The sequence below is a fragment of the Chiloscyllium plagiosum genome, chromosome 4 (assembly GCF_004010195.1).
Source record: "Chiloscyllium plagiosum isolate BGI_BamShark_2017 chromosome 4, ASM401019v2, whole genome shotgun sequence".
NCBI classification, from domain to species: domain Eukaryota; kingdom Metazoa; phylum Chordata; class Chondrichthyes; order Orectolobiformes; family Hemiscylliidae; genus Chiloscyllium; species Chiloscyllium plagiosum.
This window is the reverse complement of record NC_057713.1, coordinates 69,927,116-69,951,776: the sequence shown is the minus strand read 5'-3', so window position 1 is coordinate 69,951,776 and position 24,661 is coordinate 69,927,116. Positions and strand designations below refer to the sequence as shown.

Genomic DNA, 24,661 nt, shown 5'->3' with positions numbered 1-24,661 from the left:
ATATGGGCCAAGTGCTGGCAAATGGGACTAGGTTATGGTCAGCATGGACAAGTTGGACTGGAGGGTCTGTTACTGTGCTGTATACACAGTATAAATTATTGAGTCTAAATTATTGGAGAATGTGCTTGGGGACTGGATTTACCTCTTTGAAAATGAATAGACTTATTAGGGGTGGTCACATCCCCTGCTTTGTTTAGCAAAGATCTTAGAAATTTAATTGAGTTTTTCATGGAAGTGACAAAGATAATTGTGGGTAACGTAGTGGATGTTATCTACACGTACATTTTAGTAAAGGATTTGATGCTGATCCAAAAGTTTTATTTGCATGGTGAGTTGACAAGTTGATTACAAAATTGGCTTGGTCATAGAAGACAGAGGGTAGTTGTGGATAAATATTTTTCTGTCTGGAGTTGGTGTTCAGCAGGGATCAGTACTGGGATCTCTGTTTGTCTTCTATGTGATATATATAAGGACAAAACCTTAGATTTTCTGATGGGTAAGTTTGCAGATGACATGAAAATTGGTGAAGTTGTGGATAGTGAGGAAGTTTGTCAAACGATATGGCAGGAATTTTTCAGTTGGAAAGTTTTCCGAAGAAATAGAAGATGGAGTTTTAATTTAGCAAATGTGAGGTGGTGTAGTTTGGGCGGTCAAACACAAGAGGAAAAGATACAGTAAATGGCAGGACCCTTGAGAGCATTGATGTACAGAGTTATTTTGGGGTGCAAGTCCAAGACTCCCTGAAAGTGGCAACACAAGTGGATTAGGTAGTAAGGAAGGTGTATGGCATGCATGCCTTTTATAGATAGGGGTATTGAGTATAAAAGTTGGCAAGTCATGTTACAGCTGTATAAGACTTTAGTTGGGCTATTTTGAACACTCATCATCAATAACGGGAATTGTGTCTGTTCCAAGTTTTTTCCACTTCGCTCGTCAACATGGGGTACACCATTATAAATCTTGGGATGGGTTATTGTTGTGGAGCTAAACATCAAGCAAGGGATTGAGCATAGGTTACAAGACCAACCGGCTAGTTACCTGACTTGCATTGTCTGTTGTTTCATGTGAATTTTAATTACCCACCAACTTAGTGTGTGATTAAAATTTACTTTATTACTAAAACTTTAAAATATGAATTAAATTTAAAGCAGACTAAAATGACTAAAATCTATTTAACATTTTAGATTTTAATGTATAATTTTAAAATCAACATTCAAGAGCCTAAAGGAAGTCCATTATTTATCCATAAAAATCCGAAGCAGTTCTAACTTCAAAGAAATTGCAAGGTTAGAAGTATCATGGGTGAACGTCTTAAACCTATGCCCAGTGACTTCATCAACAAATTGTTCTTGTCATACCATTTTCCTCTGGCTCCTACTACAAAACAGAGAAAGGATACACTCGTACCATGTGTAAGGTCCAATATCTCCTCCTTCAGATGTTGGTAATTCTCTTCCTTTTCCGTCCATGCTTGTTCCAAAGATTCGTTCTCATTTTCAAAACGCACCGTAATATCCATCAGCAGCTCATGACCATTTTTAGATAGAGTAACTTCGGGTGTCCAGATATCGGATATCTTTTAATCGGAGTTCAACATAGGTGATCCACCCATGATTCTTAACAAAATTAACAAATTTTTCTGCTATTTTATTATGCCTTTTTATCCTCATATTTCCAGCTGAGAGACACCATCCTGATACGTGGGGAATTGTTTCTGCTGATATACCACAGCTCCTACATTTTTTATTGTTCAAGTGTCTTCCATGGGATAATGTCCTTGTGGGATAAAGGTTCATTCGTAATAACTTTATTTATAACTATTTATAACTTTAGATGTCTTCATATATAATAATCCATTTTTTTTCAGGCATTAGAAATATTGTCATTTTAAAAGTAATGGATGCCCATACCTTAACAGGGCAACACCATCCATTTTTGCATCTCTATATCCCTCCATTTATCATAATTTCCACTTATCTCTTCTTGACTTTTCATTATCTGATTTTCTGAAGTTACAGCCGATAATCCAATTATCTGGGGATTCCAAATTTCCTTAGTTTTTTCATATGTCTTAATTCTGTCAACTTCTCCGAAATTTCAGTTATTGAAATAACATTTCGTCCAGAGTTCTTTTAAAAGCCTCGTATTTACACATTACATTGGTATTAATGTCGATTTGTTAGTTCCTAATCCTCCATCTCTGTCGCGTGCATACAGGATGACATTTGTTAAAACTTCTGGCAAATGTAATGTTTCTTTTATGAAACCTCTAATTATTAGATCTAATTTACTTGGATAATTTTGGGTTTCTAATAAAGTGAGGTAATAATAGTGTCTCAGAATAAGATATGTTTTAAGTAGCTCTACCTTTTCCATAGGTTTCAATAATGATTTCTTTAAATTGACGATCCAGTCTCCTAGCACTTCTTCCCAGTTAGATATTCCTTTTCCTACCCCTGGATCAATTTTTGGCCCAAGATATTTCTCTGTATTTCCGGGGTCTATTTATTGGATTTTGTTATTATTCAGATTCCATTTCCTATTACTATTATACATGAAAGTTTTATTTTTATATATAAAATGGATTCCTTTCATTCTTATATTTCTAGCCCTGTGTTTCTCCAAAATGTTTGTACTATCTTTAGATTATAAGACATTCCTTCATAAGATCTACTTATTGCTGCAATGTAATCAGCAAATGCTAATGATGCACAATGATTAGTTTCTTGTTCTCAATCTAAAAAGATTCCTTTATTACCCTCCTCCAGCATACTGATGAGAGGATCTAATGATATATTAAATAGAATGTGTGACCTTATTTCATACCTCTTAAAATCTTTATTTTATTTGTCTTGCATCTATTTCTTTCAATAACAGTATATAAATTTGTAATCAGTTTAATAAATTCCACTGGAAGAGAGAGTCTATTCAAGACCATCGACTGCCTTCGCTAAATCAATGAAAACTATCGCTAATTCTTGCTGCTTTTTCTTGGATCATTTTACAATGTTACTTAAAATTTTAATATTTTGATCACAGCCCGAGACACTAGCAAGGAATCCCTTTTGGCGTTTATTTAATTCTTCCATTTCACTAAGTTTGCCAGAATTTTAGTAAACAATCCTTAATAATATTGGTCCAATTCTTATGGGTCTTCAATTGTCAATTGAAGTTCCTCAACATTGTTCGTTTTCGGAATTAACATTGTTCTACTGACCTTAAGTCAATCGGGAATATTTCCTGTTTTTATCCAAATAGAAAATAATCTGGGAAATTTTTTCTTGGTCCTCATTATAAATAGCCATCTTTTATATTTTGCAAGTTTTGATATGTTGGCCTTATCATTAGGGACGGATAATTTATTGAAGTACTCCTTGAGATCCTCTTGTTTAAGAGGGCACATGCTGCTAATCGGGACTCCCATTATTTCCCTTGCTAGATATTGTCGTTTAAATTTAAATAACATTTGTGTTTCTCAATTTATTTTTTTTCTCTAACTATATTTTTTCCTTGCATTATTAATTTGGGGGCTATTTTTATTTCCTCTCCAATCTTCCTCCTTTCAACTTTCCTTTCTTTTCGGTTCCTTTTTCTTAATAGTTAGCAACGCGTAGTAATTTCATCCATAATTTTAATATTTCCAATCAACTATTACATTTATTCTTAGCAATATTATCCTCTATCCAGATTATTAATAGGCTTTTTAATTATATTACCTATGTTGTCTTCCTTTTCGCTACACGAGTTTTGTCTAATTTGATAAGTTTGTATTTCTTCCAATTGCACTAATTGCTCTTCGGTTTCATTTCCTTTTTCCTTTTTATATTTAATTTCTAATTCTAATTCTCTCTCCATCATTCTTTTTATTACCTATCTGTTTTGCTAAAAAGCTTTCTTTTGTTTGATATTTGTGTCGCTGTTTTAATTTTTAACTGTTCAGCTATCATTTTACTAATGCATTTATTACTGGAGTATTGCTTTTCCAGATCTTGTAGCATTGTTACTACTTCACTGGACCATACTCCTTGTTAATTTTTAACCGAAGTATTTATTTTCTTACTTGTATTTTGACCTCTTTTTACATTTCTTAAGGCGGTGTGTTTGTACCTTTCATACTTCCTAGACCTATAGTAGTAGAAAATGTTAGGGGACAAATTTCACATTGTAAGATCTTGTTTAGCTCAATTCCTTTGTTTCCTTTGCACTTGGGATGATCACAGGCTGACGTATGGTAGCCACTCTCCCAATCACACTACGTTTTACCCGAATTGATTTTATACCTCTACAACTATTTACGTGTTTTCCAAACTGTCCAATTGTATTGAAGATGTTACAACAGTAATCACAGTTAAAATTATCTAATATTAGGTATTTAATAATATCTATTTTACTTTTGGTCTGTTCTGTTGGAATTATAACTAATGGCTCTGCTGGGGTATTAATCTCATCCTCGCTTCCAAGCTCTCTCATGAATTTAAAAGGCCCTTTAAAATTAGAATTATGAAAGGTTTTAGTTGTTAAAGAATCAAGTCTAGGAGGGACCTTCTCATTAGACTGTATCAAATTTTCACTCTAATTATCAACCACATTCGAATTGAGTCTCCCACGTCTGCTCAGAGGAACTCAGATTGGGAGAGCATCTGGGTCTCTTCTGTCTGGGTATGGACGGACGACGGAGTCATTTTATGGCTCGGACATTTAGCACATGAAGATGTGGTTATTTTCCCAGTTGTCCACCCAACTGGAAATGGGAGAATTTAACTCCAAAGCCATTCTACCAATAATTAATTTTGAATTATCCTAAGATAAATGACCCATGCGGGTCAACAGCGGGTATTCCTTCTCAAGTTGTATTAGCTGGCCTGGATCGAGTTATGCTCATGCATCAGTCTAAAAACAAGTTAAAACTGCTCCAAGCTGAATAAAAGCCAATAGCGACATTAAAACAGTTAAAACCAGCCATCGAATCGCGCTTCCTCTACCAGGGTGTTACCAGGGGAATCCACGTGGAGGTTCGACCAACTCTACCGGCGGAGGAAAAAGTAAAAAGGTTTTAGAGGTGACTATGCAAGTGAGCCGTTGGGAAACCCAACCAAAGCAACTGTAGTCACATCGCCCCCCCAATTTGAAGTGTTGTGTGTAATTCTGGTTGCCATGCCGTAGGAAGGATGTGGAGGCCTTGGAGAGGGGACAAAAGTAGTATACCAGGATGTTGCCTGCATTGGAATGTATTAGCTATAAGGAGAGGTTAGCCCACCTTTGATGTTTTTGGAAGCTGAGGAGCAACCTGATACAAGTGTATAAAATTGAGAGGTGTGGATAGGATGGATGTGGAGTCTTTTTTTCCCAGGTTGGAAATGTACAATAGTAGTTGGCATAGGTTTAAGGTGAGAGAGGGAAGTTTTAAAGGAGATGAGAGGAGTTTTTAATACAGGGTCGAGGTGCGAGGAAAGTACATCTACTTGAACCTGTTTGACTTTGAATTTGATTTGTTGCTGTTTCCCGTTTGAGGAAGTTAATTCATGTGCTCATCAGAATATCTTCAGTTCATCAGAAACCAAGGGCAGAGAAGAAGGAAAACGATGGAAGGTATTTTGCTATATGGATTGCATTAGGTGCAAAAGGTATGAAATAAATGGAGTAGCAGCATAGACGAGACACACAAGGTTCAATGTGAGAAGGTGGAGGAGAGACCTGACTGCAAGTTGAACATGAATATGCACTACTTGTTCCAATATTGAGAGAATGGAAAAAGTTTGGGAGAAGATTTGTAGCTCAGGTGCTCGTTGTGGTGGTTCTGTTCGCTGAGCTGGGAATTTGTGTTGCAGACGTTTCGCCCCCTGTCTAGGTGACATCCTTAGTGCTTGGGAGCTTCCTGTGAAGCGCTTCTGTGATGTTTCCTCCGGCATTTATAGTGATTTTTATCACAGAGGCACTTCACAGGAGGCTCCCAAGCACTGAGGATGTCACCTAGACAGGGGCGAAACATCTGCAACACAAATTCCCAGCTCGGCGAACAGAACCACAACAGAGAATGGAAAAATGGGTGAAAGGGAGCAAGGTTAGAGATATTGCCAGTCGGCAGCTTTTAAGTTGCTATGAAAAGAAGGATATTGGGAAGGGTGAGCAGACAGTGGAACGCTCTGGGTCAAATGAAGAAGCAGCAGAGAATGCAAGACTGTAGACCATAAGACATAGTAGCACAGAACTTAGGCCATTCAGCCCTTCATTACCATTCAATCATGACTGATAAGTTTCTCAACCCCGTTCTCTTGCTTTATCCCTGTAACCCTTAATTCCCTTGATACTCAAGAACCTATCTATCTCAGTCTTAAATATATACAATGACCTGGCCTTCACAGCCTTCTGTGGCTGAAGAAGTTTCTCCTTATCTCCATTCCTTTTACTCTAATGCTTTGCCTTCAGGACCTCGTCTGTTCTACCAATGGAAACATCTTCCTAAAATCTACTCTGTCCAGACCATTCAGTATTGTGTATGTTTCAATTAGATCTACCCTCATCCTTCTAAACTCCATCGAGTATAAACCGAGTCCTTAAATGCTCTCTGTGTTAGACTTTTCATTCCTGGGACCATTCTTGTGAACCTCTTCTGAACACACTCCAGGACCAGTGCATCCTTCCTGAGATAATGGGCCTAAACTGAATGCAATACTCCAAATGTGGTCTGACTAGAGCCTCAGAAGTACCCCTGCTTTTATATTCAACTCCTCACAAAATAAATGCCGTAATTGCATTTGCCTTCCTAATTACTGACTCAACCTGCAAGTTAACCTTGAGATAATCCTGGACTAGAACTCCCAAGTCTCTACGCCTCTGAATTTTTGTCCTCATTTTCTCTCTATGCCTCTATTCTTCCTACCAACACTTTCCCATGTTGTACTCCGTCTGCCACTTCTTTGCCCCCACTCGTACCCTGTCCAAATCCTTCTGCAGCCTCTCCACCACCTCAATGCTACCTGACCCGTACTTATCTTTGTATCAACTGCAAACTTAGCCAGAATGCCCCCAGTCCCTTCATCTAGATCGTAATGTATAATGTGAAAAGTTGTGGTCCCAACACTGAACCTTGCAGAATATCACTTGTCACCAGCTGTCATCCTGAGAAAGATCCTTTTATCCCCACTCTCTGCTTTCTGTCAGACAGCCAAGCTTCTATTCATGCTAACACCTTGTCTCTGACACCATGGAGAAAGTGAGGACTTCAGATGCTGGAGATCGTTCTTGATGAAGGGCTTATGCCCGAAATGTCGATTCTCCTGCTCCTTGGATGCTGCCTGTCCTGCTGTGCTTTTCCAGCACTACAATCTGACACCATGGGCCCTTATTTTACTCAGTAGGCTCCGTGTAGCACCTTGTCAAAGGCCTCCTGGAAGTCTAGGTAGATCATATCCATTGGCTCTCCTTAATCTAATTTGTTAATTACTTCCTCAAAGAATTCTAGCAGGTTTGTTAGGCATGACTGCCCCTTGATGAAACCATGCTGACTTTCCCCTATTTTACCATATACTTCCAAGTATTCAGAAATCTCATCCCAATGGATTCCAGGATCTTACCCACAACTGAGGTTATGCTAATTAATCTGTAATTTTCCATATTTTGACTTATACCTTTTTAAAAAGGGGTGTCACATTAGCAACTTTCCACTCCTGTAGGACCCTTCCTGATTCTAGTAATTCCTGGAAGATCACCATTAATGCCTCTACTGTCTCTTCAGTAGTTTCTCTTTGAACATTGGGGTGACGTCCATCTGGTCCAGGTTATTTATCTACCTTCAGGCCATTCAGTTTTTCTAGCACCTTCTCCTTGGTGTTGGCAACCATACTCAGCTCTACCCCTCACACTCTCTTGACTTTTTGGGGATATTACTTGTGTTTTCCACCATGAAGACTGACACAAAGTAGTTATTCAGTTCCTCCACACCATTTCCTTATTTCCCATTACCATCTCTCCAGCATCATTTTCCAGTGGCCTAAAGTCCAGTTTTGCCTCTATTGCCCTTTATATATTTAAAGAAACTCTTCCATTCTTCTGGCTAACCTGCTCTCATATTTAATCTTCTCCCTCCTTTTTTTTTTTGTTACCCTCTGTTGATCTTTGTAAGCTTCCCAATCGTCTGGTTTCCCACTGCCCTTTACCACATTATGTGCTTTCTCTTTTGCTTTTTTGCTGTCCCTGACTTCCATAGTCAGCCATGCTTACTTCCTCATCCTTGTACCATTTTCCCCGGGATGAATCTCTGCTGTGTCCTGAATTACTCCCAGAACCCCTGCAATTGCTGTTCAACTGTCTTTCCTGCTAGGCTCCTTTCCCATTTAATTCAACCCAGCTTCTCCCTCATGCCTGTGTAATTGTGTTTATACAGCTGTAATGCCGTTACCTCTGACTCTATATTCTCCCTCTCAAATTGCAGAGTAAATTCAAGCATATTATGATCCCTACCTCCTATGGGTTCCTTCACCTTAAGCACCCTTATCAAGTTTGCCTCATTGTATTACACTAAATCCAGTTTTGCCTGTTCCCTCATGGGCCCCACAAGCTGCTCCAAAAAGCCATCTCATAGACATTCCATGGATTCCTCTTTTTTTTTGCAAACCACTACCAACCTGATTTTCCCAGTCCACCTGCATATTGAAATTCTGCATGATGACTGTAACTTTGTCTTTCCTACATCTCTTTTCTATTTCCTGGTGTATCTTGTGCCTCAGCTCCTGACTACTATTTGGAGGCCTGTACATAACTCCCAACTATGTTTTTTATTTAAATTTACAGTTCCTCAATTCTACCCACACAGATTTTACACCATGTGACCCTACTTTGTTTCTTGGTAATAAGGTAAACCCTCCTCAGCCCACCTGCCTATCTTTGCAAAAAGAGACATAGCATATATAACATAAAACAGTACAGCACAGTACAGGCCCTTCAGCCCTCGATGTTGTACTGACCTTTTATCCCATTCTAAGATCAAACTAACCTACATACCCTTTATTTTACTATCATCCATGTGCATATCCAAGAGTCACTTAAATTTCCCTAATGTATCTGACACTACTACCACCACTGGTGAGAATGTGAATAGGGTATAAGCAGGCAGGGAAAGAGTTAAGTTCTGAGTTTTGTGAAACAAGAGGTTCAGCTGAACATGACTCAGATCAGATAAGAGGGCGGCACGGTGGCACAGTGGTTAGCACTGCTGCCTCGCAGCGCCAGAGACCCGGGTTCAATTCGTTAAGTTCTGAGTTTTGTGAAACAAGAGGTTCAGCTGAACATGACTCAGATCAGATAAGAGCTTACAGTTAACCATGGGGTGCTGGAGACAAGGATGAAGGGTTAACAAGGTGGAAAAGCAATCATGTAGAGTTATTTAACAATATTGCAAGCATTCAGTATGTGAGGTCAGTTTAACAAGGTAAAAAGTATTCATTGTGTGAAGTCAGTTATTCCTTGCGTAACAGCAGATGGTTTAATCTTTACTATTGACACTCGCTGATTTTAACGGTCACCCAATCAATATGTATGTTTCCTTATCTGGATACTCCTCTCTGTAAAATGACTATATAATTCATTGAGAAACTGCTGTTCCAGAGAAGACCACAAACTCATGTCACTATACACGTGGGCAATTGTTCTCTCTCCCTCCAGGGCCTGGAATAAAGATGGAGGTAAAACTACTGTGTCTCTGAGGTGGAGAACGGGATAACAGTGGCAGTGCGTTCCATGCATCCACCCCTCTCTGTGTAAAGAACATACCTCTGACATCTCCCCTAAACTTTCTTCCAGTCACCTTAAAATTATGCCCCATCGTGATTTCCATTTCTGTCATGGGAAAATGTCTCTGGTTCTCTACTCTTTCTATGCCTCTCAATATCTTGTCCACCTCTATCAAGTCGCCTCTCACCCTTCTTTGCTCCAGTGAGAGAAGCCCTAGCTCCCTCAACCTTTCTTAATAAAATATGCCCTCCAGTCCAGACAGCATCCTCTGCACCCTGTCTAAAGCTTCCACATCTTTCCTTTAATGAGGTGACCAGCGTTGAACACAATATTCCAAGTGTGGTCTAACCAGGGCTTTATAGAGCTGCAGCATAACCTCGCAGTTCTTAAACTCCTTTCCCGTGCTAATGAAAGTCAAAACAACATATGCCTTGTTAACAGTGCTATCAACTTGGACCTGGACCCATGATCCCTCTGTAATGAAGATGTGGGTGTACTGTACCTTTTTAAAGTTTTAAAAAAAAATCTAGCGGAACTACCTGACACAGTACTAAGTGTTCTGAATAAAGTTACAATGTAACATTTGGCTGAAAGCGAGATTAGCTGGTTGCTTGGAAATGACAAAACAGATTCAAATTAGGTCAATCAATTTAAATTATACCCCCAAAAATACCAAATTCCAATCAGGTTTGAACTTAGTACATTGACAATCTTAAAAGTCAATTACACAATCTGATGTTTTGGGGGTATAAGACCAGGGAAAATTGAACAGTTGGGAGGAGAAATGCCAAGCCAACAACATCTGCAGACTGCCCAGAGAATAGCTTTCTTAAAGGTACCTTTATCGATCTGTGACCTGTGAAGCGTAATCCCGAAGAAGAAAAGAAGACGCAGGAAGATCCAAATAGAAGATTTGACAACTGGCTGGTTTTGAAAACTTGAATGTTTAGTAAATCTTATTTGGGGGATTTTATCAGACTAGTATTATAGAAAGGAAGGTAAAAGATCGGTTAGAGGAAGGGGTTGTAAATAGTTGTTTGTTAATTATTATCTGTTATACCTTAACAAGTAAAGTGGTTAATTTTGGCTTTAAATAGTTATTGGCCATTTGAATTTTCAGACTATGCATGCGATAAATCTTTTCTGTGTTGCTGGTCTAAATTTGAGGAGGAGGGTCTACCCCATGTCGTAACACCTCTGCTCATCAACACTGCCAAGAATCCTGTCTTTAATGCTTTAATCAGCATGCATATTTGACCTTCCAAAATGAATCCCTTCATACTTTTCCAGAGTTGGACTCCATCTGCCACTTCTCAGCCCAGCTCTGCATGCTGTCAATGTCCTGTTGTAACCTACAATAGCCCTTGACACTATCCACAACTCCACCAACTTTCGTGTCATCAGCAAGCTTATTAACCCACCCTTCTCTTCCTCATCCAAGCCGTTTGTAAACATCACAAATCGCAGATGTCTCAGAACCGAACCCTGTGGTTCACCATTGGTCACCGAACACCAGGCTGAATGGTTTGCATCTACTTCCACCCTGTCTTCTATGAGCCAGCCAATTCTGCATCCAGACAGCCAAATTTCTCTATATCCCATGTCTCCTCACTTTCTGAATGATCCTACCATGGTGTACCTTAACAAATGCCTTGCTAAAATCCATATACACCACATCCACTGCTCTACCTTCATCAATGTGTTATGTCACATCATCAAAGAATTCAATAAGTCTTTAGAGCATGATCTGCCCCCTCCTCAAAACTCTCTCTAATCCAACAATGTGTTTTCAACTCAAAAATCCTGTCTCTTAGAACCCTCTCTAATACTTGGTCCAACGCCGACATAAAACTGACTGGTCTGTAATTCCCAGTATTATCCTTGTTCCCTTTCTTGAACAAGGGAATAACATTTGCCACTCTTCAAATTCTGGTACTGAAAATTTTGAAACTTAGAGTCATGATCAGTATCCCCAAAATGAAATCTCAGTCACTTAGAACATTGAACATAGAAAAGCACAGCACAGAACAGGCCCCTTGGCCCATGATGTTGTAGCGAGATTTAATCCTAATATAAAATATAGTAACTTAAAACATAGTATCCATGTGCATGTCCAGCAGTCGCTTAAATGACTCTGCTTCCACCACCACAGCTGGCAACGCATTCCATGCATTCACAACTCTCTGCATAAGGAACCTACCTCTGATGTCTTCTTTATACCTTCCTCCTAATATCTTCAAACTATGACTTCTCGTACCAGTCAGTCCTGCCCTGGGGAAAATCTTTGGCTATTGACGCTATCTATTCCTCTCATTATTTTGTACACCTCTATCAGGTCTCCTCCCTTCCTCCTTCTCTCCAGAGAGAAAAGTCCAAGCTTATTCAACCTTTCTTCATAAGACAAGCCCTCCAGTCCAGGCAGCATCCTGGTAAACCTTCTTTGCACCCTCTCCAAAGCCTCTCTATCTTTCCGATAGTAGGGTGACCAGAACTGGACATATGCTTTTTTAACAACCCTATCCACTTGGGTGGCAACTTTGAGGGATCTATGTACTTGCACACCCAGATCCCTCTGTTCCTCCACACTGCCAAGAATCCTGTCTTTAATCCTATATTTGGCATTCGATTTCAACCTTCCAAGATGCATTACTTCACATTTATCCACATTGAACTCCATCTGCCATTTCTCAGCCCAGCTCTGCATCCTGTCTGTCGTACTGCAGCCTGTAGTAGCTGCAGCAACTATCAACAACGCCTCCAACCTTTGTGTCATCTGCAAATTTACTAACCCACCCCTCATCTAAGTCATTTATAAAAACTTGACTGCCTTCACTTACTAGGATAAGGTGTAGCACTGCTCGATCTCTAGTCAGACTAGTCAGACTAACGCTCTCCTGCATTCACTTTAAAAATTCACTAGGGCAATCCCATTTAATGTTAACAAAGTTAAAATCCCCTCCCACAATAACCTTATTCCTCTGACAGCTCTCTGTGATTTGCCTACCTATCTGTTCTTCTGTCACCCTTTGACTTTTAGGAGGCCTGTAGCATCATCTCAGCAAAGTGATCGCTATTTATTGTTTCTGATCATTCAGATGGTTTCATTTGAAGAGCCTTCAAAGACATCCTCTCTCATTACTTTTGCCATGGTCTCTTTTATCAGTAATGCAATGATCTTATTATGTGTCTCACACCACCCCATCCACTTGAAACTTCTATATGTTGGAATGTTGAACTGCCAGTCCTGCTCTTCCTTCAGCCATGTCTCGGTGATTGCAACAATATTATATTCTCATTTGCTGATCAATGCTCTTAAGTTAATCCACTTTACTAGTTAGTTTCCTTGTGTTGTGGAAGAGCTGTTATTGTAAATTCAACTGTTATGTCAGTTTTCAAAACTGATATTGAAACTCAGCCATTGCTGCTCGAAGGCCAGTGAGGATTTTTGTTGCAAGTTGAAAGTGAAAGTTTACAACCCACATTGAGAATTTTCAACTGAGCTGCTTGCAAGTAAACAGCAGCTTCACAAAGAGTGGAAGCAAGTGAGTAGGGTCAGCAACTTTGTGAAGTTCAGAGGAGAGAGAGTGAGTGCAGGAGTGAGCAGTGAAAACATTTTCAGAAAGAGCAAGGATTGCCTGCATGGGAAAAGAAGTGATGAGGGAGATTTTTTAAAATGCGACAGCAGAGATGCTTCCATTGATTTCCAACTATTTGATTTAAAATGTGGTTCCACAGGTAAGCAGTTAAGTGATTTGCTGGGTATTTCTTCCATGTCTATTTTAATTGCCATGTGGTTTAGAGCAAAGAGCAATCTAGCACAAGAATAGGCCCTTCATCCCTCCAAGCCTGTGCCCCTTTGTCTATTCAAGTGTTCTATGTCTTTGGGCTCTACCTCCACCTATTGTTTACTTTTTAACATCCCCATTCCCCCCCCCCCACCACCACCACTAAAACCCTAAATCAAGAAACTTTGTTATAGCTGAAGAAGACAGTTAAGGAATTCAAGTTTTCAGCTATTAACATCATAGTTAGTTAAATAGAATAGAGTAGAAGTGGCTGGGAAGGCAATGTATTGAACATGTAGTATATGGGAGCTGCTGAATTCTGGTATGATCCATAGTGACCACATCAGTAGCAACTTTTTGCAGTTTGAGAAGCTTTGACTTGGAGTTAATCAGCTGGAATTTGAGCATCAGCCACTGTGCCACTGTAATCATTACCATAACACAAAATCTAACCATAGCCCCATGACATTCAATGGTGTTACCATCACTGAATCCTCCACTATCAACATCCTGCGGGTTACCATTGATCAGAAACTCAACTGGACTTGCCACATAAACACAGTCTGTAACAGTAGATCAGCGGTTGAGAATACTGCAGTGAGTGACTCACTAACTGACTTCCCAGAGTCTATCCATCATCTACAAGGCATAAGTCAAGAGTATGGTGGAATACTTTCCACTTTGCCTGGATGGGTGTAGCTGTAACAACACTTTAAGCTTAATGTCATCTAGGACAAAGCAGCCTTCTTTATTAGCACCACATCTAAAAACATTCACTCCCTCAACCACTTAACAGCAGCAGTATGTACTACCTACAAGTTCCACTGTAGAAATTCACTAAAGATCCTCCGATAGCACCTTCTAAACCATGTCCACTTCCATCTCGAAGGACAAGAACAGCCGGTACGTGGGAACGTTACCACCTTCAAGTTCCACTCCAAGCCACTCACCATCCTGACTTGGAAATAGATCGCCATTCCATATCATCATAGTTAACCCACTGTTGCTAGGTCAAAGTCCTGAACCTCCCTCCTTGAGGATATTGTAGGTCAACCTCTAGCGTAGGGTCAAAAGGGCAACTTGCCACCACCATCTAAAGAGCAATAAATGCTGAAGTCACACCACACCAGGTTATGGTCCAATAGGTTTACTTGAAATCTGAAGTTTTCGAAGCACAGCTCCTTTGTCAGGTGTAGGGGTTACGCCCAAAGCTGCTTATTTCAAATAACCTATTTGACTATAATCTGGCGTCGTGTGACTTCTGACTTTGTCTACCCCAGGCCAACATCGACATCTCCACACAGTAAATGCTGGTCAGCTAGCAACACCCACGTCCCATAGATTTCTTTCATTCATTTATCAGGAGACGGTAATAAGTCAGATCCTTGGGGTGCAAAGTAGACATGTCTCCTCCAAAAGTAAGAATGGTACTCCCAAATTTTGACCCCCCATAGTTGGGAAACCTGCAGCCTTCTAGACTCCATATGGATTTCAACAATTTTAAGGCTTGAGCGCTCCCATGTCCTTACCCCAACCCCCATACACCAGGCTTGTTATCACATAGTCTGCTATTACACACAACCCATTGTTAGCCACTAATTGTCCCCATCAATAACTATTCGCGCTCCTGGCTGGGTTGTTATCCAATCCTTCCTCTGTCCAACTGTTCTCTCTCTTTAGGTTCTACCCCACCTATTGTTTACTGCTTACCCCCTTTTCCCCATCCTGTCTTCATGTAAACCACCATCAGTTCTGAGGAAGGTCATTCAACCTCAACATATTTTTATCTCCATGTGTTTCACCATTTAATGACCAGATAATTTGTTTTTTGTGATGTTGATTGAGGGATAAATGTTATCACAATTCATGAGGGAAAAGTGGCCTTGCTCTTAAATAGTGCTGTTGCATCTTTTGTATCTACCTGAGCAGGCATTTGAGGCCTTGGTTTGGTGTCTCCTCTGAAAGGTGACAGCCTGACCGTATAGTGGTCCCTCAGTACTCTCTCACATGGTTTATTTCGAGCCTGATCTCAGACCTGAACATAAAACTCTGTGGTTCAGAGACAGGAGTAGTAGTGATTGAGCCACTGTTGTCCTTCATATTGGAGATGAAACATGGGCCATTGTCATTATGCTGTTGTGGTCATAAGTAACAACATATATTTTTCATGAAATCAGTATTGTTGAACCATTTTGTTGCAAAACATTTAAGATAACATAGAAATAAGGTTTAGGTTGTTTTAAGTCTTGCTAGTCGTACGAATTTAAGCATTTTTATTATGATTAATAACAACTGTGCATTTATATGATGGTGAAGAAATTCACTTTTCCTAATAATAGTAATACAACAAACTTTGTTTTAGCCAGCACATTATGAAATGTACTTGATAAAGTAGGAAAAAAACACCTGAAATGCAGTACAGTGTTATCACAATCTCCACGATATCCAAGTAGTTAAGGGTTTAAGTGAGAAGACTCTGCCAGTAGATTTTTTTATTTAAGGCAATGTTGCATTATTGTTCAAATGATTTATGCAGTAAATAAAGTATAAGTGTGATATGTACACCCCCTGCATTACATTCCTAATACCTAGTATATGTTTTTATTTTGTGTGTACTTCTTGATGAACTGGAATATTTGACCAACCGGCACAGTCCTGGTCCCATAGGTGCCGGGGTTGATAATAGGCTTGCTGTACCTATTTAGAAAGGACTAGTGGGCTAATGTGCAAGGATATGAAATGTCCTGGTATGGAAGATCAAACTTTAATTCAGTTATGTAAGAGATAAGTACTCACCTGTAGGGATAGTAGTTGGCAAATGAAGAATGGATTCAAATGAGTTGACTGTGAAGGTGAACCATGAACTATGTTCATTGATCTCCCTGCATGCTGAATGTGTATTGCTTTATTCGCTGGTTAAAGGTTAAACTGAGACCCAAGTGGATGAGAGGATAGGAGAGGGAAGGTTTTAATTTATGATCACTGTGGAGTGAGAAGCATTGCTTATGATTATGAGCCCAGTGAAAAATGAACTCATCCCTTGGACAAACTGGATGCAAAAGCATGTGAGCAGCTAAAGGATGCAAACCTGGATCTAACTCATATATTGCCTCCTCTACTTTCAGATCCTGAGCAGAAAAAAACCCAGGAGAAAAAGGATGTCCGTCGTATGTCTTTCCAGAAGCCCAAAGGAACCATTGAATACACAGTGAGTGAAAGCAAGATTGGCAACTGGCTACGGGATAGGTCCTGAGAGTTCTACACCTTTTGAGAATTGTTTATAATTAGGGAGATGTTAAATTGCATGGAGGGGGACCCATTTTGGTCGTGGATCTATTAGCCCTCCTTACAGTGCCCCTACCCTTGATGGCCACCACCACGCACACCCCATTGAAAAAGTTATCTTCTGTAGAATAGCCCTGGAACATCCCATGCAGCCTTTGCCAAATTGCCAACCCTTGCCAAAAATGCAGCCTATTTGTTTCTGTAGGATTGACCCTGTGGTAACAGCAGTCACAGAGATATATGGCCACAAAAACTGTCCGTTCTCTCCAGCTTGTCCGTGCCGATCAGATATCCTGCATGTATCTAGTCCCATTTGCTAGCATTTGGCCCATATCCCTCTAAACCCATCCAGATGCCTTACAAATGTTGCAACTGTACCAGCCTCCCACCACCACCTCTTTGCACGATGATACTAGCGCCATATCCTGTGTGAAAAAGTTGCCCCTTAGGTCCCTTTTAGATCTTTCCCCTCTCATATTTAAACCTATGAGCTCTAGTTTTGGACTCCAAAAGCAGCCCACTTAGAGTCATAGAGATGTACAGCATGGAAACAGACCCTTCGGTCCAACCCGTCCATGCCAACCCAATCTAGTCCCACCTGCCAGCACCTGGCCCATTTCCCTCTAAACCCTTCCTATTCATATACCCATCCAAGTGCCTTTTAAATGTTGCAATTGTACCAGTCTGCACCACTTCCTCTGGCAGCTCATTCCATACACGTACCACCCTCTGCGTGAAAAGGTTGCCCCTTCGGTCCCTTTTATATCTTTCCGCTCTCGCCCTAAACCTATACCCTCTAGTTCTGTACTCACCCACCTCAGGGAAAAGATTTTGTCTATTTATCCTATCCATGCCCCTCAATTTTATAAACCTTGATACGGTCATCCCTCAGCCTCCAATGCTTCAGGGAAAACAGCCCCAGCCTGTTCAGTCTTTCCCCATAGCTCAAATCCTTCAACCCTGGCAACATCCTTGTAAATCTTTGCTGAACCCTTTCAAGTTTCACAACATATTTCAGATAGGAAGGAGACCAGAATTGCGCACACTATTCCAACAGTGGCCTAACCAATGTCTTGTACTGCCGCAACATGACCTCCCAACTCCTGTACTCAATACTCTGACCAATAAAATAAAGCATACCAAACTCCTCCTTCACTATCCTATCTGCCAGCGACTCCACTTTCAAGGAGCTATGAACCTGCACTCCAAGGTCTCTTTGTTCAGCAACATTCCCTAGGACCTTACCATTAAGTGTATAAGTCCTGCTAAGATTTGCTTACCCAAAATCAGCACTTAGCATTTATCGGAATTAAACTCCATTTACCACTTCTCGGCCCATTGGCCCATCTGGTCAAGATCCTGTTGTAATCTGAGGTAACCCTCTTTGTTGTCCACTACACCTCCAATTTTGGTGTCATCTGCAAACTTACTAACTGTATCTCTTATGCTCGCATCCAAATCATTTATGTGAATGACAAAAAGTAGAGGACCCTGCACCGATCCTTGTGGCACTCCACTGGTCACAGGCCTCCAGTCTGAAAAACAACCCTCCACCACCACCCTCTGTCTTCTACCTTTGAACCAGTTCTGTATCCAAATGGCTAGTTCTCCCTTTATTCCCAGAGATCTAACCTTGCTAACCAGTCTCCCAGGGGGAACCTTGCTGAACACCTTACTGAAGTCCATATCAATCAAGTTTGTGAGACATGTATTTCCATGCACAAAGCCATGTTGACTATCCCTATTGAGTCCTTACCTTTTACAAATACATGTACATCCTGTCCCTCAGGATTCCCTCCAACAACCTGCCCACCACCGACGTCAGGCTCACTGGTCTATATTTCCCTGGTTTGTCCCTACCACCCTTCTTAAAGAGTGGCACCATGTTAGCCAACTTCCAATCTTCCAACTGTCACTATTGGTGATGTAAATATCTCAGCAAGAGGCCCAGCAATCACTTCTCCAGCTTCCCACAGAGTTATAGGGTACACCTGATCAGGTCCTGAGGATTTGTCCCCCTTTATGCATTTCAAGACATCCAGCACTTCCTCCTCTTGTAATATGGACATTTTACAAAGTGCCACCATCTATTTTGCTACTTTCTATATTTTCCATGTTCTTTTCCACAGTAAAAACTGATGCAAAATACTCCTTTAGTATCTCCTCCATTTTCTGCGGCTCCACACAAAGGCCACCTTGCTGATCTTTGAGGGGCCCTATTCTCTCCCTAGTTACCCTTTTGTCCTTAATGTATTTGTAAAAGCCCGTTGGATTCTCCTTAACTCTATTTGCCAAAGCTATCTCATGTCCCCTTTTTGCACTCCCTCTTAAGTATACTCCTACTGCCTTTATACTCTTCGAAGGATTAGAACATAGGAAAATACAGAACAGAACAGGCCCTTTGGCCCACTATGTTGTGCCGAGGTTTAATCCTAATGTGAAAGATAGTAACTTTCAACCAAAGCACCCCTCAACTCACTACTATCGATGTGCATGTTCAGCAATTGCTTACATTTCCCCAATGACTCTGCTTCCACCACCACAGCTGTCAACGCATTCCATGCATTCACAACTCTGCGTAAAAAACCTGCCTCTGACGTCTCCTTTATACCTTCCTCCTAATATCTTCTACCTCTGACTCCTGGTACCAATCAAATCTGCCCTGGGGAAAAGTCTCTGGCTATTGACTCTTTCTATTCCGCTCATTATCTTTTATACCTCGATCATGTCTCCTCTCTTCCTCCTTCTCTCCCAACATTAATGTCCGAGCTTATTCAGCCTTTCTTCGTAAGGCAAGCCCTCCAGGCAGCATCCTGGTAAACCTTCTTTGCACCCTCTCCAAAGCCTCTGTATCTTTTCTATAGTAGGGCGACCAGAACTGGACACAGTATTCCAAGTGTGGTCTCACCAGGGATTTGAAGAGTGTAGCAAAACCTCGTGGCTCTTCAACTCGATCCCCCTGTTCATGAATGCCAAAACACCATATGCTTTCTGATCAACCCTATCCACTTGGGTGGCAATTTTGAGGGATCTATGTACTTGCACACCCAGATCCCTCTGTTCCTCCACACTGCCAAGAATCCTGTCTTTAATCCTGTATTCGGCATTCACGTTCGACCTTCCAAAATACATCACTTCGCATTTATCCAGGTTGAACTTCATCTCCCATTTCTCAGCCCAGCTCTGCATCCTATCTCTATCGTGCTGCAGCCTGCAGTAGCCCTCTATACAATTGACAATACCTCCAACCTGTGTGTCATCTGCAAATCTACTAACCCACCCCTCAACCTCCTCATCCAAGTCAGAAATAAAAACAACAAACTCGATCTATCCTGTCTATACCTTTACATATGCTTCCTTCTTTGTCTTAACCAAACCCTCAATTTCGTTAGTCATCCAGCATTCCCTCTGCCTACCAGCCTTTCCTTTCACCCTAACAGGAATATACTTTCTCTGGATTCTCGTTATCTCATTTGATTCACCACATTCATTCCCTCCACCATCAACGGTTAATAACAGATGTGCATGTTATCTACAAGATGCACTGCAAAAATTCATCAGTGTCTCAGATAGCACCTTCCAAACCCACGACCATTTCCATCTGGAAGGGCAAGCACAACAGTACATGAGAACGCCACCACCTACTAGTTGCCCTCCAAGCTATTCTCACCATCCTGATTTGGAAATATGTCACTGTTCCTTCACTTGCTGAGTCAAAAATCCTGGAATTCCCTCCTTCAAGGCATTGTGGGTTAGCCTAGAACATGTGGAATGCGGTGGTTTAAGTAGCAACACACTACTGCCTTCTCGAGGGCAGTTAGGGATGGGCAATAAAATGCTGACCAGCCAGTAATGTCCCAGGAGTGAATATTTCTTTAAAAAAGTGATTTATTTTCTGTCATCTTGAACAAGAGATAAAACATCTGCAGTACATTTACTTGCTCCACCATGTTATGTTTTGGAACACTTGTATTCAATTTTAACTCTGCTCTTAAACAGGTTAAGATTAATTAAGACATGGTGATATGTTACATTCCTGTTTGTGTGGTCTTGTTTTGTGTAAATTGGCTTTGATATTTGAATCAAAGTAGTTCTTTAAATATTAAATGCTTTGGCATGATCTGTGATGGTGAAAGATTTAGTATAAGTTGAATCTGTTTTTGTCTCACTGAACTTGCCGCCTCAGGCGACTGACTGTGGAGTTTGTACGTTCTCCCCGTGTCTGCGTGGGTTTCCTCCAGGTGCTCCGACTTCCTCGCACAGTCCAAAGATGTGCAGGTCAGGTGAATTGGCTATGCTAAATTGCCTGTAGTGTTAGGTGAAGGGGTAAGTGTATGGGTGGGTTACGCTTCGGCGGGTCGGTGTGGACTTGTTGGGTCGAAGGGCCTGTTTCCACACTGTAAGTAAACTAATCTAAACTTGCTAGAGGTTTGATTTAATTTTGTGATCTAAGATTGTTTTTTAATAACTGATTCTGTTTACCTGATAACTTACACTGAATGAGCATAAATTTACTCTAATTAAATATTGGGAAGACTCTAAGCCATTGTTTTCAGTTGCCACTCTGAACTCCATTCCTGAGCTATTTCCACTTGGTTGACTTTGTCCCAGCCCCTCTCCTGTTGCTACGAAATTCTGAATTCATGTCTGTTATTTTTAGCCTGCACCATTTCAATGTACTTCTGGTGCTCTCCCACAGTCCACCTTCTGTAAGTTTGAGGTAATCTAAAACACTGTTCTCCAAGCCTAAATTCACAACAAGTTCAACTCCCTGCACAATGACAAACATCAACTCCCAGTCGACCAATGTCATTATATTATTTAAAGTTCTATTCCTTGTTCTCAAATTCCTCCAGGGCCTTGCCCTTCCCTATCTCTAATCTTCTCCAACCCACGTTTCTCCGAGATACCCGAACTCACATAATTTTGGCCTCTTGATCATTTCAAATTATAATTATTCCACTGCTGCTAGCAAACCTTCACTTGCCTTACCCCGTCCCCACTCAGAAATTCACACACCTCTCTTCCTCTCCTCCATACATTCCACACTCAAACACTTCCTAAAACCAACCATTTAAACCAAGCTTTTGTTTATCTAACCCACTGTCTCCTGTGGATCAGTGTAATGTTTTGTCTTTAATGTTCCTGTGAAATACTTTGTGACATTTCATTAAGTTAATTTGTATTAATGTGTCACTTAATGCAAGTCTTTCTCCAGTGTCCCTATTTTATTGATTGTGTTATGGACCACACCAAACCCCCTTCAAGAATATATTAAGATGATAGTATAGATCTGAACATTTTCTTATTTTAATGATAAGTATAAGAATTTTTGTTGCAGATACAATTTAATTGGTCAAACTACTCAACTTTAAGCAAAATACACTTTATTCTTACATTACAGTTAAAATCAGACAAAATAACAATAAGTTAGCTTAAGTGTAATTCAATTGAAATGCTTCACAAAGTTTTATGCATAACTGTTCCGATACAATAACATCCCATTAACACAACTTAAGCAAATGCAAATTCAGTAAAATAGATCGTTTCACACATAATTGTTGCAGCAGGAAGAGAACCCTCGCTTTTAGCTGTAACAAAGAGCAATAAGACCTTCCACACCTATCTTCAAGGCCCCAGCAATAGCAGGAAACTAAAACTAAGAATCCTGGTTCTGTGGGAGCTTGATCCCACTCATTCAGGCTGCTTCTATTGTTCTAATATTTTTGGAAAAAAGCCCAAGGCCCCTCAAACTATTTAATTTCTTGGATTTAAGCACACTGCTCACCATTGCTGTCTCAACGTTTTTACATCCCTTTTTTAAAAAAAGGACAAAATACACCGCTTAAAGCCAAAGTATCATCACACCTCTCTCTCTCCCCCCCGCCCCAAAAACAAATGACCCATCAATATGCAAAGACTTTAAAAACCTTTAGCCTTACACTATTCGTACAGTGCAACACAAATTGACTCCAAGCATACAAACATTCACAACTACAGTCGTTTTAAATCTTTTTTTATCGCCACTAAACACCTCCATCTTCAGTTGTCAGTGTCATGGCAACGCATTGGCAATTATATTCTCTCGTCCTGCCATGTGTTTAATTTTCAAATTGAATGGCTGCAATAATAAGCTCCAACTAAATTTATGATTAGTGGCTATAATTGTCTTAGTCACATTACTGGCATTTGAAATGTTGAAAAGTTGCAATGATAACACTAAACTCAAGATCTCATTGTCAGTTGTGGACTATTTCTGCTGCTGATTGTTCAATTTTCTGGAAAATACGCAATAGGTCTTTGTTGTCTTGGAAGACAACAGCACCAATACCCACATCACTTACATTGATAACCACTTTGGCTTTGCATAATTAGGTGTGGCTAACACTGGTTAGCCATACAGGTTCAGGCCATCGAATGCCTTCTGACATTCCTTCGTCTACTGAAATTTTCTGCCCTCTTTCAACAATTCAATCAATGGAGTACCCTCACTGCTGAAATTTGGTATAAACTTCCAACAAAAATCCTCAGTCCCAGGAATCGTAGTGCTTCCCTCTTCATTAATTGTATGGAAATTCCCCAATAACCTTTGTTTTCACATCCCATGGGGCCATTTGTCCATGTCCAATGACGTGACCAGGAAAAGTGACTTGGGCTTTTGCGAACTCGCTCTTGGGTTTATCATCAATCCTATCTGCCCAAGTTGATCAATGCTCCAAATGTTCCTTCTATGTATGATTAAAAATCAGCAGATCATCGATGTATACCACACAAATGAGTAATCCCAAAATGACTTTATTGTTTAGTCTTTGAAATGTAACTGGTGCATTTTTCATATCAAAAGCCATGACTTTAAATTTATCCAGTCCATTTGGTGTCACAAAATTTCCTTTAGTCTCTTGGATAAAGACACCTGCTGATATTCTGAGTAAACCTAATTTAGAAATATAAGATCCTTGTCCCATCTTCTCAATTCAGTCTCCCAAATGTGGAATAGGATTGGAATCAGATTTTGTAACTTCATTGGCTTTGTGATTGGTCTACACATGGTAATGGTACCCAATGATTGAGTGAGCTCCACCTTTTTTTTTGCAACTCACTTCGATTGTGTTGTCTTTGAGCATGTGGTCAATCTCTCTGAGTTTTTGCCAACTTCAGATGTTTAAGTCAACAAGGATGCTACTTAATTGGAGCAGTTCCTATATCCACATCATGCATAATCAGGTTATTATTTCCCAGCTTATTCCCTCATCTCTCCCCATGTGATTATAATAACACTTTCAGGCCATTTCAATTTTCCTCTGGAAGATAATTCACTAATTAATCTCAATTTTTGAGGACTGCCTCATTGTCCAATTTACTTAGAGGCGTGTCCAACTCAGAATCATCTGAACTTGGTTTTTCACACTGTAACCAGTACTACATTCTTCTTTTGGTTTCCTTTCCTTTCAAAATATATTTTGAGCATATTCACATGGCAGAGAGATTTCATTCTATCTGGCATTCTTAGTGATTAATTCACCTCATTCAGTTTCCTTTTGATTTGATAAGGCCCTATAAACCTTGCCTTTAAAGGTTTATCTACCACTGCATGTAACACTAACACTTTATCTGTATTAATAAAACTTTTGATTTTTTTTTGTCTGCTTCTTGATGCTGTACTACTTTCAAATGGTATCTAGCCAACTCACCAGCTCTATCTAATGTTGCCTTAAAATTTGACATGTAATCCAAATATGTGGTCCCTGAATTCTGATTTACCTGTTTTTTTCTTAATGTCAATGGTCCTCTGATCTCATGTCCAAAAAGTAATTTAAGTGGACTGAATTTGGTTAGATTGATTTGGTGCATTCCTAATTACA

General features: G+C 40.2%; 1 protein-coding gene across 8 annotated transcripts in view; it reads left to right on the top strand.

Moving 5' to 3' along the window:
- LOC122549113 (oxidation resistance protein 1-like) overlaps positions 1–24,661 on the top strand; it is a 477,033-nt gene that overhangs the window by 332,155 nt on the left and 120,217 nt on the right. For all 8 annotated transcript variants that reach the window (XM_043688398.1, XM_043688399.1, XM_043688400.1 and 5 more), the window contains one exon: positions 16,640–16,722. In XM_043688398.1, coding sequence (XP_043544333.1) covers positions 16,640–16,722 — 83 coding nt within the window. The remainder of the gene's footprint in view (positions 1–16,639; positions 16,723–24,661) is intronic.